Source organism: Vigna radiata, chromosome 7 (assembly GCF_000741045.1).
Source record: "Vigna radiata var. radiata cultivar VC1973A chromosome 7, Vradiata_ver6, whole genome shotgun sequence".
Classification (NCBI taxonomy): domain Eukaryota; kingdom Viridiplantae; phylum Streptophyta; class Magnoliopsida; order Fabales; family Fabaceae; genus Vigna; species Vigna radiata.
Genome location: NC_028357.1, coordinates 36,641,799 through 36,656,649, shown reverse-complemented (window position 1 = coordinate 36,656,649; position 14,851 = coordinate 36,641,799). Strand labels below are relative to the sequence as shown.

At 29.5% G+C, this 14,851-nt stretch overlaps 1 protein-coding gene across 3 annotated transcripts; it reads left to right on the top strand.

The window, feature by feature from the left end:
* Positions 1-7,870: 7,870 nt before the first annotated feature.
* LOC106767361 lies at positions 7,871-14,471 on the top strand. Of its 3 annotated transcripts, none has more exons than XM_022783571.1 (16): positions 7,871-8,083; positions 9,083-9,186; positions 9,315-9,422; positions 9,848-9,883; positions 10,066-10,176; positions 10,341-10,424; positions 10,497-10,615; positions 11,148-11,249; positions 12,196-12,312; positions 12,391-12,456; positions 12,723-12,789; positions 13,013-13,066; positions 13,224-13,319; positions 13,773-13,799; positions 13,903-13,938; positions 14,092-14,218. In XM_022783571.1, exons 2-16 carry the CDS (start codon positions 9,184-9,186, stop codon positions 14,092-14,094), a joined length of 1,029 nt encoding a protein of 342 aa, XP_022639292.1. In that variant the 5' UTR covers positions 7,871-8,083; positions 9,083-9,183; the 3' UTR covers positions 14,095-14,218. The 3 variants fall into 3 exon arrangements, with proteins under 3 accessions (XP_022639292.1, XP_014507722.1, XP_022639291.1); XM_014652236.2 differs by having other exon boundaries at positions 7,873-8,083; positions 14,099-14,471; XM_022783570.1 differs by lacking the exon at positions 7,871-8,083 and having other exon boundaries at positions 9,173-9,186; positions 9,315-9,758; positions 14,099-14,471.
* Positions 14,472-14,851: the final 380 nt, after the last annotated feature.

Genomic DNA, 14,851 nt, shown 5'->3' with positions numbered 1-14,851 from the left:
GCATCAAATCAAGAAATATGGCTAAGGAACTTTGTCATAGGACTGCGTATTATGGATGGAATTGAAAGACCACTCAACTTATATTGTGACAACAAATTAGTAATATTGTATTTTAAAACAATAGGAGCTCGTGCAAGTCAAAGTACATTAACATCAAGTTCCTAGTTGTTAAATAAATGGTACAAAGTGGGCAGGTTTTCATAGAACATTAAGGGGCAAACTCCATAATAGCAGACCCTCTTACTTATATGAGTGTTTTAATGTTTCTTATATGAGTGTTTTAATGTTTGAGGAATATGTGGTTTAATGGGAGTTGTCACTTTTGTGTGCTTTTGTTCTATATTTGTTTTAATGTATGCATACATTGTCTTTTGGACATTTTGGTTTAATAAATATATGGTTTGTTATTCAAAAATCACACTCTTATATTAAGGTTATATTGATCTTATTGAGATAAAGTAAGAACCAGTTGAAAATAGACATGTACATGTCACCTTGACATAATTTTCATGCTATAAATTTCATGATGAATCCATGTCATTTGGTTTTGTCAACATTAATCATTATTATCAGGTTTAATTGTGATTGATGCAATGAAAATTATTTTGATTCTACATGAGGATATAATCAATTGTCGAGATCTTTTAAATATGTAGAAGGTATATTATGACAATTTTGAGCTAATAAAGTCTAACACATTTGTAAGGATTTATATAGGTATATATATTTATGACTAGTGGGAGATTTTTAGCAATTTGGGTCATTCACATATATATAACAAATCATTAAATGTCTCAGGACCATTATATTTTATTAGTCAATTATAAAATTATATAATTAAGTAAATGTGGCTAATGTCATATGTGTCATAAAAGGATTATTGTGTAGAGACCATAAACAATATTTTAATTTGTTGAGAAGGCCAAATTGTTGAGTCAGGATACCTCATTGTGTTTGTTGGAGACATTCTCGTGTTAGATAACTTAGCCAAAAACATGTGTAGTTTCCCACAGGTAAGTTGGCCATTGGGTCAATGAGCCTATAATTGTGGCCTATTTAGATGGGGACCCATGGTCAGTAAAATATGCCTATAAATACTATTTTAATGATACCTTGACTTCATTGTTCTGCATTAATCCAAATTTGACCTGAATTTTTGATCAAGTACTAACTTGAGTATTAATGTATTTTCTGCAAATTCTCCACCATTCCTAAAGGACAAATTAAACTTGAAGGATGAGTATCATGTAGTGAAAATTTTGTTAAGTAAAAGAAAACTTTGTAAGATATGCTTACCTTCACAAGAACAATAAAAATAACTACATGTAATTTTATTTAAAAAATTTAACTTCAATTTCATGCATATTACTCTAATTTTTTTTAATAAGGATTATATTTCACAATATGTTTGCATTCTTTAAATTGATTATTCATATGCATGTTACTTTTGTATATAATATTTTAAATTTAACTTTATTTTTCTTTGATTTCATGTCTAAGTACATTTCAATATATCTTTATCTCTTTAGTTGATACATATGTTTCTATTTACAAAATTTAATATAATTGTTGTGTTATTTTTATTTTGTGCGATATCGTATTTCATAATATGTCTATATTTTACTTTAATGATACGTGTATATGTATTTCATTTTAATATATATAATTTATAACTCAAAACTAATATAAATTTTAATTATATAATAATATTATTTTATTACATATCACTAATTAATTATTATGCCAATTTTATAATTCAACTCAAGCAAATTCATATTCAAATATTATTTTTTAATTTTAATATTATCATTTAAAAAAAAAAAACTGTAAGAATCAATAACTAGTTATTATAAACTCAATGTATACATTAATAACAATATCTACGTGTATTTCTGTTTAAAATATTTAACCTCGGTAGGATTTTTTGCATTTTAGTTTAAGGTGTCATATCTTTCTAACATATTATAATTTACATTTAACATATTTTAAACATATTTAATTATTAAAAAAAATATAAGTTTATATATATATATATATATATATATATATATATATATATATATATATATATATATATATATATATATATATATATANGTACATAACATTTTAAAAGCTCATTTACATTGGACTCTTTATTGTTAAGTTAAAAAAATTCATTTATTTCGTACTCCTAAATCTCCATATAAAAGTAAAACTTTTTAATTCTCAGCCAAACATAAAAGAGTTTATCATATATATATATATATATATATATATATATATATATATATATATATAAGCACGTAACCGAAACTTGAATTGCGTTGAACTCTTAACCGGACATCGAAGTTCGGTTATAGTCTCGTTGATGTTTGACGCCGGTTGAGGCATGTCGCAATTCGAACTACCGTAGCCCTCAACCGGCGTTCGAATGTCGGTGAGGTTATAATCAAACTTCGATGTCCGGTTAGGATTTCTAACTTATAACTTACCTTTTGCAGTGCACAACACCACACACCACCAGAGACAACACCACCACTGGACAACCACCAATAGCACACCGAGACCACCACCCCAACCACCAACCACCATAGGAACCACAAGCAACATAACGAGAGACAAGAAAAAACCAAAGAAAAACATAGCAAAATGTGAGTACCTTGCAGTGTGTGAAGAAAATATGGGGGGTACAGGTATATATACTAAATTCATTCAATTGGTTGGTGAAAAAGGAATTAATCATTAATACCATCATTAACTTCCATTAATGCTACTGAACCGTGTGTAAGTGGATGGGTATTAAGGTAATTATGGGGGTGCAAGATGAGAATAGGGACGTGTAGCGGGAAAAGCTCTAGTCATATACAAACAATATTAACATCGTTTTTTTACATGTCACTTGTTAGCTTGTGATTTTTTTATTTATATTTATTTTTTACCTTTCTAATGGTTTTTCTTTTTTTTTTTCCACGTATTGTAAGAATGGAGAAATTTGAGTATATAAAGTAGATAAGTGTTTTATTTTAATGATGCTAACTTATTTTAATAATAAAGGTTTCATAATATAAACAGAAGTTTACATCACTTCTCATTATCTAAAACACAAACTATCTCTCTAAAAACTTTTCTCTTGAGTTCTCTACCTTCTCTCTAAGAGTTTTAATTCTCGAGTCATATTTTTGACGATCAAGAGGTACCTAAACGACCACGCAACGAAGTCTACATTTCTATCCAATCAATTTCTTCAATAGAGCGAGTAAGTTTCTACCTCATTTTCTTTTAATTTTCTACCAACGATCATGTTAGCAAAACCTCTTTGCATGTGTTCTTGGTGTTCTTTTACTAGTTCTTTGTCAATCTATGGTCCCAAGGACTCTTTTCTATCACAATTTGGTGATTCATAGGTGTTTCTAGAGTTTCGTGTGTGGGAAGCAAAGGGGTGTGTTTTAAGAGCTATATAGTTTCGGTGTAAGGTAAGGGAAGCTAGATGTTGAACTTTAATTTATGTTTCTTATATCAGTTTGGTACTTGCCAGTATGTTAAATTGACTTAAATTACAAATTTTGATATTATGTGAATGATTGTTCATTTAAATGAGTATATGTGCTTGTTTGAGAATTGGTTTATGATGAAATATGTTGGGATGTTATTATGATGATTAATTTCATGTTATGAATTTGCATTGATGGTTGAAATTGGCTCAATTGTGCAAAGGCTAGTGAAAGGTCAAAGTTATATGTTTTATAGTTAATGTGATGATTGATGGTTTAAGACAATTTATTTGGTCTTTAGTAGCTTAATTAGGATGAGAGTTGGTTGATATGTTGCTTAGAATGGAATGGTAGTTATTTTAACATGTTTACATGTTGTTTCAAAGGGATTTACTTTTAGGTCCATCCTTAGGTGATTTAAACTGGTTTGAACTTTAAGAATGGTAGGAAAACTGATGTAAGACTCTTTATTAGTTGATATGTTGAATTTGGCTTGAATTGGAACTAGTTTTATGGGTTTTTATGAGTGAGATTTTGAATTAGAAGGTCTAGGGTAAAAATGATGATTTGTAGGTCTGTCATTTATGACTTGTTTATACCTTTGGTTGGCTGAAATTGGTGTTAGAAAGAGTAGAAATGAATTTGGGTAGCTTAAAAAAGTTGATTTGGTTTGAAGTGGTCATATTGAGTTAAAATGATGTATTATGAGGTTTCTCAATGTCAATAGGGTCCTAGGGATTAGTTAAAGTGGTGTAGGAAGTGTCCAAGGTATAGAAATAGAGTTTCAAGTTCTAATATGGCATTATGTGCCTCTGCCATAGTGTTTGTGCGCCACTTTCCAATGTCGTTGGGGCTGAGCGTTAGGATTCCAGTGGTTGTAGCATTGAGCGCTAGTTTCTAGGGCTGAGTGCTACTTCTGTAAGTATGAGTTTAAAAGGGTTTTTGTGCTGTTTAGTGATTCTTCTTGGATTGGTTCTTGTATCTTGATGTATATGGAATGGTTTCATGTGATTTCTTACCATGTTTATGTGAAATATATGCATATGATTATGTGGATTGTATGATGATTTTTACATGAGGCTATGTATATGATTCAATATGGTAAAAATATATGGGAGACATGCATAATTATATTCAAATGAAATGGAAAATGTGGATTCAAGTATGACATAAAAAAGGAATTCCAAGGAGGAATATCATAAGTTGGTTATGTTGTGTAATGTATTGAAATAGCTAGGAGCTCCTAGATTGGGAAATGATCATGACACTTTCTAACCTCATCTCAAGTAGAGATGGGTGATTATGTCGTGAAGAGTAGTAGAAGGTCCTAGTCTATGGTCACTAGTTTTGGTCATAGATGTTTGACGAATTAACTTTGCTGTATGACATTATGGTGGTGGTTGAGGTTGTGGTTATTATTATTCTGAGCAAGTTGCTCCATCATACACGGGTGCAGGTTCCCCATGAGTTTGACATCAATAAATCTATCCGGATAGTTGGAGTACAAGGTTGATGAGAATTATTTTAGATGTTACTTGATTCATAATATGGATGTATATTGTTATTGTTTTAAAATGTATGTATATATTTTGGTACTCTAGCTTACCCTTGCTTTTGTGTTGTTTGTCAATGTGTTGTTTTCTCTTTTGTGACGATCACCTAAATAGTGTGAGCTTAAGGATACGTTCTTTTCATTTACTCTAGCAAGAGGAGAGAGTTTAACAGATGGGAAGTCAGATGGTTCTAGAGGTGTAGATCTTATATTTTGTAGGTTTGCTTTCATCTAGTGAATCCATCATCATATATGTAATATTTTATTTTAGTAATATTATACTATTAATGTTACATGTCGATGTCAGTGCTATGTGTCAATGTCAACACCACGTGTCACTATTAACGCCACATAGTTATGCCTTGTATTCAATTCAGTTTTTATATTTATTTTTTGACTCAATTGATTTTCAATTTTTTTGAAATTAGTAATGTTGAGACCAAATTAGTAATTAATTTTAATTACAACTAATATGTTCATGTTAAAATAATTTTTTATAATATATACATTAAATCACTCATTAAATATTAAAATTAATTTTATTTTTTAATTTAAAATTTAAAAATTACCAATTCTAAAGTTGTATTTTTTTAAAATTTTGACCACAATGTTTTATGATTAATATGTCAATCAAGTTGACTATTGAAAAAAAAAGTTAATTTTGAAATGAAATTTACTAAGTTATTAATATTTTTGACATATTTTAACTTAATTCGTATATTTAAATCATTTATGTAAATATACAAAAGTAACGGTTTTATTGTTAAATGTGTCTTGTAATTCTTTCTTATCTTTATTGATATATTAAAAATTAAGATAAAAGATAAAAAAATAAAAGATAAAAGAAAAAAGAAAAGAAAGAAAATTATGTATCTACTCTTCTTTATTCTCTTTACTACACACTAATGAAAGCACATGATTTTACCTTTTTATCCTAATAAAAAATAATAAAATTATTATTATCATTATTATTATTATTAAATTAAATATAAATTACTTTTATAATTTTATTGTATGATTTTTATTTATTTTATAAGTAGTTTTATAATTTAAAAAAAATATTTAAATTTAAAACAACATCAAATTTAAAAAAGGATAAAATTTAAAGAAAATGATAAAATTAATATTATAATTATTTTAATTTAAAAATTACCTATCTAAAAAGTAAATTTGAAAAAAAAATATTAACTAAAAAGGAAAATTTGATATTATAATACATACATACATATATATATATATATATATATATATATATATATATATATATATATATATAGCTTTAACAAAAATTGAAACTTAATTAAATAAAGAAATAAAGAAACTAAAATAAATAATTTCAAACAAAAATTCACAAACAAAAAGTATTTTAGTCTAATAATTATCATTAATGAGTTATTGCTGAACATTAATGCTCTTTCGTATGCAAACAATAACGGTTTTATTGTTAATGTGTTTTGTAATTCTTTCTTGTGTCATTATTGATATATTAAAAATTAAGATAAAAGATAAAGAAGAAAAAAAATTATGTATCTACTTTTCCTTATTTTCTTTATTATATACAAACACATGAATTATACATGTGTTTTTAGTTTTTATGATAATAAAAAATAATAAAATTGTTATTATCATTTTGAAATTAAATATAAATAATTTTTATAATTTTATTGTAAATGAGTTTATTTATTTTGTATGTAATTTAAAAGATAAACATGTTTAAAAATTGATCATATTAAAAAACAGTTAAATTTAAAGAAATGATAAAATTGATAAAATAATTATATTAATTAAAAATATTGTTTATTTAAATAGTAGATTTTTTTAAAAAAATAGGACACTAAAAAGAATAATTTTTTATATATAGGTTTAGATTAATAAGATATGATATTGAAAATAGTATAATTTTAAAATATAACTAAATATAAGTATGAATATGAAATACACTAAGAAAATGTATATTATGTATTATTTGAGTAAATTATGATTTAATGTTAAATTTTATTTTGATGATTAATTATTTTTTGGAAATATTTTGTTGTTTAGCCTTGGGGTCGCATATTATTTTCTGTCTAACTCTTCTTTTAGTAAAAAATGATTCATGTATACGAAAAAATAAAAATAGTAATACGGAAATGTATATAATTATGTAAATATTAGCTTTTTTATATGAAAAGAAAATCACAAACGAATGTAATTTCCAAGAAAAGAAACATGTATATCAAAAGAAATACTTTTCTTTTGTTCTTATTTTTGTTTATTATTATTATTATTATTATTATTATTATTATTATTATAATATTTTTATATATTATGAATATTATTTTAATATATGTAATATATTGATGGCCAAAAAAGAAATAATAACTTATGTATTAATAAAAAGAAAATAAATGATCATAACTAATTTAAAACTTTTAGAATATAAACAAAATAAAATTTAAAAATTAAGATTAATTAATTTCAGTTAATTTCAATGACTAATCTTGTTGATATCATAATTATATTAATTAATGTTTGTATTAATTAACGTTTGTCATTATTATCCACTCATCACATTAATGAATTTATCATAATTTGTTTTTCAATACATGAGTTGTATTTAGAACTGTAAATTTTATAAATATTTTTCAGTAAAATGTGTTAATATTTTATACAATATAAAACCTTAATTATAATAATAAAGTAATTATTTTTTACCTAAAAATATTATTATTTTACTTCTAAATATTAATAAAATTCTTACATTGAAATATAAAATCTTAAAACTAATACAGCATAATTCTCAAAAAATAAAAAGTAATAAATCACGTTATAAATGTTGCATTGTAGATCACAGTTTGTCATTCATTAACCATGAGCGAAGCTTGGTGCAAGCTTCCATAATACCACAAATACCCATAGTTCTCCTTAACAACGCATGCATATAATAATATATTCCTTTTACCTCTCTTCCTCTCTCACTTCACTCGTAACTCTTGTTCTATTGTCCTCGCCCTTCATTCTTCCATATTTCTGGCTCTGACCTCTGTTTTCCTCTTCACTGAGATTCTTATGCATCTGGGTATGTCCAGTGATCTTCAAAGCTTCATCCTTTTCCATTTTCATGCATACCCTTTTTTTTGCCCCTGTTTTTTTATCCATCCCATTGCCTTTCATGTCTCTTTTCCCGGTTTCCTCTTCTGGGTCCTATTGCTTGATTTTGGAGAGAATCTCCAAGTGTTTGAAAGTTTGGAATCTGTCCTATCTCATGAAAATGTTGTTTCGATTTGTGATGCCAATCAAATGAAGGTTTTTGCTCTTTATTTAATTTTGGGGTGGAAGTATAACTTTACTCTTCTCCATGTGGCGAGGATGAATGAAAGTCTCTAAGGGTTGGATCTAATTAAAAATCTCAGGGAGTTATTTTCAATGTTTTTTATGTATGAAATTTTGAAGAGTGACCCGTTTTTCCTTTTCTGTAAAATGTTTTTTGTCTTAATTTATTAAGCAATTGGACTTTTTCTGTAAAGGGCAGAGTTTTGGTTTTCAGGTGTTGACCAATGTTTTGGCCAGCTGCGTATTTTTCTCTCCCTTTTCTTTCTGTTTTTCATGTGATCCTTGTGTCGGTTAAATCAATGCATGCAACTCTGTTTTCGTGTTCCTGGGGGTTGCTTATGTGTTGGAGTATGTGGTGTCAGTTTTTAAATAACTTTTATATGAATTTTAGTGCCGTTTTAAGTGGAGGTTTGGCTGTTGTTGATAACGAGTGTGAATTAAACAACTTGTGATCATTGCATATGCTCTAAGCATGTTTCCGAAATTCACATGCATTAGCTCTTTCTTGTCACACTAACATGTGCATGAACATCTCACCAATCCCCTTGTTAGTCCCAATCTCTCTCACATAAGTAAATATATTTCACAATTGCTTATATGCCTTCAGTTATGTGCAAATTTCTCAGTGTTTTGGAACCTGGGGTTTGAGTTGGCTTGTGATTTAGCTGACAATTCTAAAGCAGTACTTTTCCTTTTGACCCTTTGTGTTTTATAAGATTAAATAATTTCTGATACTTTCTATCAGAGCAAGCAGTTTGTGATGAAGACTGAATAAGAGATCCATTTCTTCTATGAGGTCAATCGAATCATGGAGGTGGCCGACGGGAAAAAGGAGTTTCTTGCCTAATGGTTTGTCTTGTTTTCTTTGAAGTCATTGCTTATGATATTTCGAAGGAGAATATCTCGTAAACAAATTTTTATTGAGGAGTTATGTGTTTGTAACTCCGCTCTTCTAATTTTGAATTTTCTTGAACCAGGGGAAATCAATTTTGAAGATGAAGCAACTTCCTTTTATGGTAGTTGTTTGTACAGTAATGTTGTTTGTTGTGTATAGGACTTTAAAGTATCAATATTACGAAGAAGAGGTATGGGATCGCATGTCATGACTTTACGCCAAAAATGTTGATTAAACTTATATTCTGCATCAGGTTGGGGATCATTTACTGTTGAAGCGCTGTTTTATCCATAGTAGTATAACTATGTAAATGTGCATTTTAGTTAGGAAACTCGTGAAGTGGTTCTCAAGCATTAAACAATCAACGCTTTATTGTCATTAAGTGATATTGAAAAAGTAAATCTTCATAAAATTCTATAGCCTTCCTTGAACGTTTTTTCCAGCTCCTAGTATGGTGTACATTTACATGGCCCGAGCTTTACCCTTCGTAGCAGGTGGCAGCTACATTGCCCCAGCCTTACCCTTGGTATAATGCACCAATACATGACATTATATTCTGGTACTTCCTGTTCTGATTTGAATTTTCCTTCTGTGCTTCATTTATATTATCATCAGATAGACAAAAGGCGGAGTTTCCTGGGAGAACAAGAGGTATATTATGGCGCTAATCACGACTTTTTTCTAAATTTAAGCCTTGGTGCATTTAGATGGTGAATGATGGCTACTTTCAAAATTTTGGATGCACCTCCCTACTCTGCAATTCTTTCATTTTTTTGATAATGTATTGAATGCATATTCGTTTTCATATTGGTGCTTTTGATGCCACTTTGCAGGCATATCCTGGTACTTCGGGAAATCTGAAGGGCTTACCCCGAGGTATAATACAAGATACTTCAGATTTTGAGTTGAGGCCTTTATGGTCTCCAAGTAGTTTGAGGTCAAAGGTAAGCATCTTTGAAGTTTTATATCTTTTATATTGTGGTTTTATTTAAACTGACAGATGAGGGCTGGATTTGGGAAACTGCAATTAGCATGCCATCAATTATCAAAGCTGCTTCACCTGAGCTACTGATTTACTGATTTCTTGGTGGTGGTTATTTGATTGCAGGTTAGTGTTTACTCCGATCGCCACTTGCTTGCAATTCCAGTTGGTATGAAACAAAAACATAATGTAGATGTCATGGTGCAAAAGGTATTTTGTTGATTCGTTAGGCTATCAAAATTGTTTTAGTCAGTATTCCTAATCTAATTTCATTGATTTCAGTTTCTTCCAGAAAATTTTACAATTATTTTATTCCATTATGATGCCAATATGGATGGATGGTGGGATCTTAGTTGGAGTAGCAAGGCCATACACATAATTGCTCCAAACCAAACAAAGTGGTATATTACTAGACCAACCATATATGTTCTTTCTTTCTGTCTGGAAACCTTATATTGTTTAATGTGTGTTAATTGGAGAGGTTTTTCTTTAACTTTTCTGGGAACATGTCATGCTTTTATCAAGGATTTATTGAAAATAATGAGTCAAGAAGGCTTCTAAACATCATTAGAAGTAGGGAAGATATTTTTGTTTCTGTCAATGTATTAGAATCAAGGTCATGATTTACATCAGTTTTTTTCCTGGGAACAACCATTCGAATCAATAAACATAACAGATCAACTTAATACCTCACTGTACCCATGTTAATCTTCTAGTTGTAGGTGAGTTGGGTGATGTGCTTGACCTTGGCTCTGTTACTATTGCTTGGTTATGTTTCCCTTTTCAGTCTGTGGCATTTCTGCGCATGCCAGATAACAGTCCTCTTACTTTTGTTGCTTAGCATATGCTTATGTTTTAAAATATGATAAATGGCTATATTTCAATGGTTTGTGTTTTACCTGTCTAGATATTAATTCCCGAGTGTCTCCACAGGTGGTTTGCTAAAAGATTTCTACATCCAGATATAGTTTCTATTTATGATTACATCTTTCTCTGGGATGAGGACTTAGGGGTGGAGCATTTTTCTCCATCAAGGTATTACTGGTGGTTTTGTTCCAGTCTTGTGCTATACTTTTACATTTGTCTGCTTTTTTTGCTTCTAATATGAAGCTTTTCATTTTATTCAGAAGTTGAGGGACCCATGATACAATTACAATGAAGGTGATCCTATTTTATTTAATTATATGACATGATAATTGAATAAAATAGGACCACGTTTCATTAAAATGGCATCTTGGGTGCCTCAGTTGCTATATAAAATGAAAATCTTTTAGAAAATAAAACCCACTTAAAAACTGTAACTTGTGGAAAATAATTTTCAAGATAAAGTTCTTTATAATGAACACTTTAAGAGGCGAGTCTGTATAATCAATTTGTTAAAGAGGTATTTCCCATCTGTTTAAAATTACTCTGAAAAGCTAGATGATGGCTTTTAAGAACAAAATGAATTCTCTCTCTTTCTATTGTAGCATAGGTTTTTGAAATTAAATTTCTTTTATTTTATGTAAACTTTTGCTTCACCAAATCAGCTCACAACCTGCTTCATCTGCTCAGAATATTAGTACTACACTTGATTATTTATGCCCATGGCTGGTGATGCAGTGCCAATTCATTTCTACATGCATGTGTTTAAATGATTTCATATTTGTTGAATGCCGCATTTTCAATTTATACACCTATACATTATTGCAGTATTGATAATTTTTTCTTAATTTTAGATAAAACGCAAGGCAATATTGAAATTCTTTTCAAACTCTATAATGATTATCTGCCTCTCTGTTATTTAATTGAACTTGCACGCAAAATAAGCTCTAAAGCATCCTTATTAGATTAATAAAGTCATGTTAGATCTCTTAGTAATCTTTTATTGTCTTGTTATTTCAAAGACTAGTCAATCACCTCATGACAAGCTTTTTATGCTCCTACCAAAGAAAGAATGAATTAACATGAATATCTTTTTCCTTTTCCTTTTTTTTTCCAGATACATTGAAATTGTGAAGGAAGAAGGATTGGAGATATCTCAACCAGCTCTTGACCCAGATTCTGGACACATACATCATAAAATTACAGTTAGAGCTAGAACAAAGAAAGTTCATAGGTGACTTTTTGTTTGAGGCTATTGATACATGTACATGCTAATCAATTTCAAACTTAGCTTGAGTTTTCATGCATGCAGAAGAGTCTATGAACTCAGAGGCAATACTAGGTGTTCAGAGGCAAGTACAGGGCCTCCATGCACTGGGTAACTGCTACTTTATCTGAACCTAAACATGCCAATTTTTTCTTAAGATGTTCATTCTGATTGTTACTCCTGTGGTGTTATGCTCCTTCTTTGTGGCCATCAAGATATCATAGATGTTTAAATTTGACCAGTCAATGCATTGAAAAAGGAACTTAACAAAATGAAAATAACATTTCCTCTTTTTTTTTTTGGGAGTTTTATGATAGTTTTATTTTTGCATCTATAATCATGTTACGAATGACAGAAATTTCATTGAAACTTGGCAGGTTTGTGGAAGGTATGGCTCCTGTTTTCTCTCGATCTGCCTGGGATTGTACTTGGCATCTTATACAGGTAATTTTCGGTGGATTAACTTTCTACTCTCTTCTCTTACAATTGAAAGTAAAACTTATTCCAATAAACTTAGATTTCTTCACTTATTTTTTGGTTAACATCCGTATTGAGTTTGACTTTGTCATTCTGAAATTTTTAGTATTTAATTTTTTTATTTGATTGCTTATAATAGATTAAAATAGTTCATAGTTTGGTAACATCATTGTCATTTTCATTTTCTCAGAATGACCTTGTCCATGGATGGGGATTGGATATGAAAATAGGATATTGTGCTCAGGTGAGAATTACACATTTTCTGGACTAGTTTTCTATTCAAGTTGCATATCAACGGTTGGCTGTCATTATAGTAACTAATATCGACTTGTCTCTCTATTTTAACTTCATTCTCTTCATGATAGGTATCGTTAACTGTTGAAATCAATGTCATTTTTCAGGGAGATCGCACACAAAATGTGGGAGTTGTTGATGAGGAATATGTTGTTCACAAGGGAATACCAAGTCTGGGTGGCAGTGGGGATGAAACAGCTAAAGTATTGTGTTCCTTTCTCTCCACATTGGTGAATTAATTGTGTGCGATCTTTGCTACCTAAAATGGGCTTTAATACACAATTTATCATTGTAATCTGTGTGTGTGTGTGTATAATCAATGGTTGCAAATACCTATATTCACCTTCTCTTTTGGTTCTTCGCCAAACCATGGAATTGTACATAGGGACAGCCCTCAGGAACAAGCATCGTTATATTAGAACATTTTTAACTATATTAATTTGTCTATTGAAATTTATTGGTCTGATCTCACGCCACACTAGAACCTGTGCCAATTGCTTGAGCACACTGAGTTGATACTGAAACTTTGTTCAATGAACACCCCTTTCCTATTTTACAAGAAAAATTCACAGGAACAACACTGTCAGCCACATGTGTATTGTCATTTGTTTTTCTACAAAAGGTGCCCTTTTTACTAGTTGTCGTTCATTTTTCAGGTTTTGAGTCGTGGAAGGCCAACTCCGGTACAGATTCTAATGACATTCAAAGTTATTCTCTGTGTCATATTTCATTTACTAACAAATCAAATCCTAACTTCATTTTTTGTTGGTTTTGTTTCATAATCAGAGACACGGTGCCTCGGCCTTTGATGAGCGAATTGAGGTGAGGCTTTTGAACAGCATTTGAAATCAAGTCCTGTGTTGATCACAAAGCATTTTACAAATGATCTTGTTACTTTCTAACTGCTTTTGAAACCAAATCTTTTATTGATCTCAAAGTTGCTTGCAAATGACCTTGTTTACATTGTAACATGAGTGATCAGATAAGAAGACAGTCAACGTGGGAATTTGAAGTATTCAAAGGCCGGTGGAATAAAGCTATAGCTGCAGACAAAAGCTGGGTTGATCCATTTACCAGTGATAGAAAACGCTTGAGACATAGGAAGAAAAAGAATCACTTTTCTTAACTTTGTTTTTACTAGGTTTGATTTGTTAGCCATTTCATTCACAGGGCAATAGGCACAATTTAGTTGTTGTAGCTGAAAGAATAAACAATTCATTCAAGTTTTGGAATCTCAACATATTTCTTTACATTCTTTTGTTCTTTTCTTGATATTTTTTAGATGTAATTCTCATATATGCAAACCTTGTTTTCATCATTTCAGCTGTAATGAAGAAGCTTCCATTCTTTTTGTAGTGCTTTTGTTTTGGTGGTCTAAGTTTGTTAACTCAACCAATCTCAACATACTTTGTAGAGAATGTAGGAGCAGGTAGTGACTGTTTTCCTTAAAGTAACATACTATATCTGCAACAAAAGCAAATAATAAATATATTAATAGTGTAAACAATTTTATATATCATTCAATTATGATGAAGTGTTTTAATCATAATTATTTTAAAAGGCATTTGTCATTTTTTATTTGTTGATAGTGTAAAGCTTACGTAAAACTAAATTTTCATTCGTGAACAGGAAAAGTTATTTGAGACGATATACTATTTTATTAAAGATAATGATATTTTGACAATATTTTTTTGACAATATTTTAATACTATATGTCATTATGTGATTAGTTTAA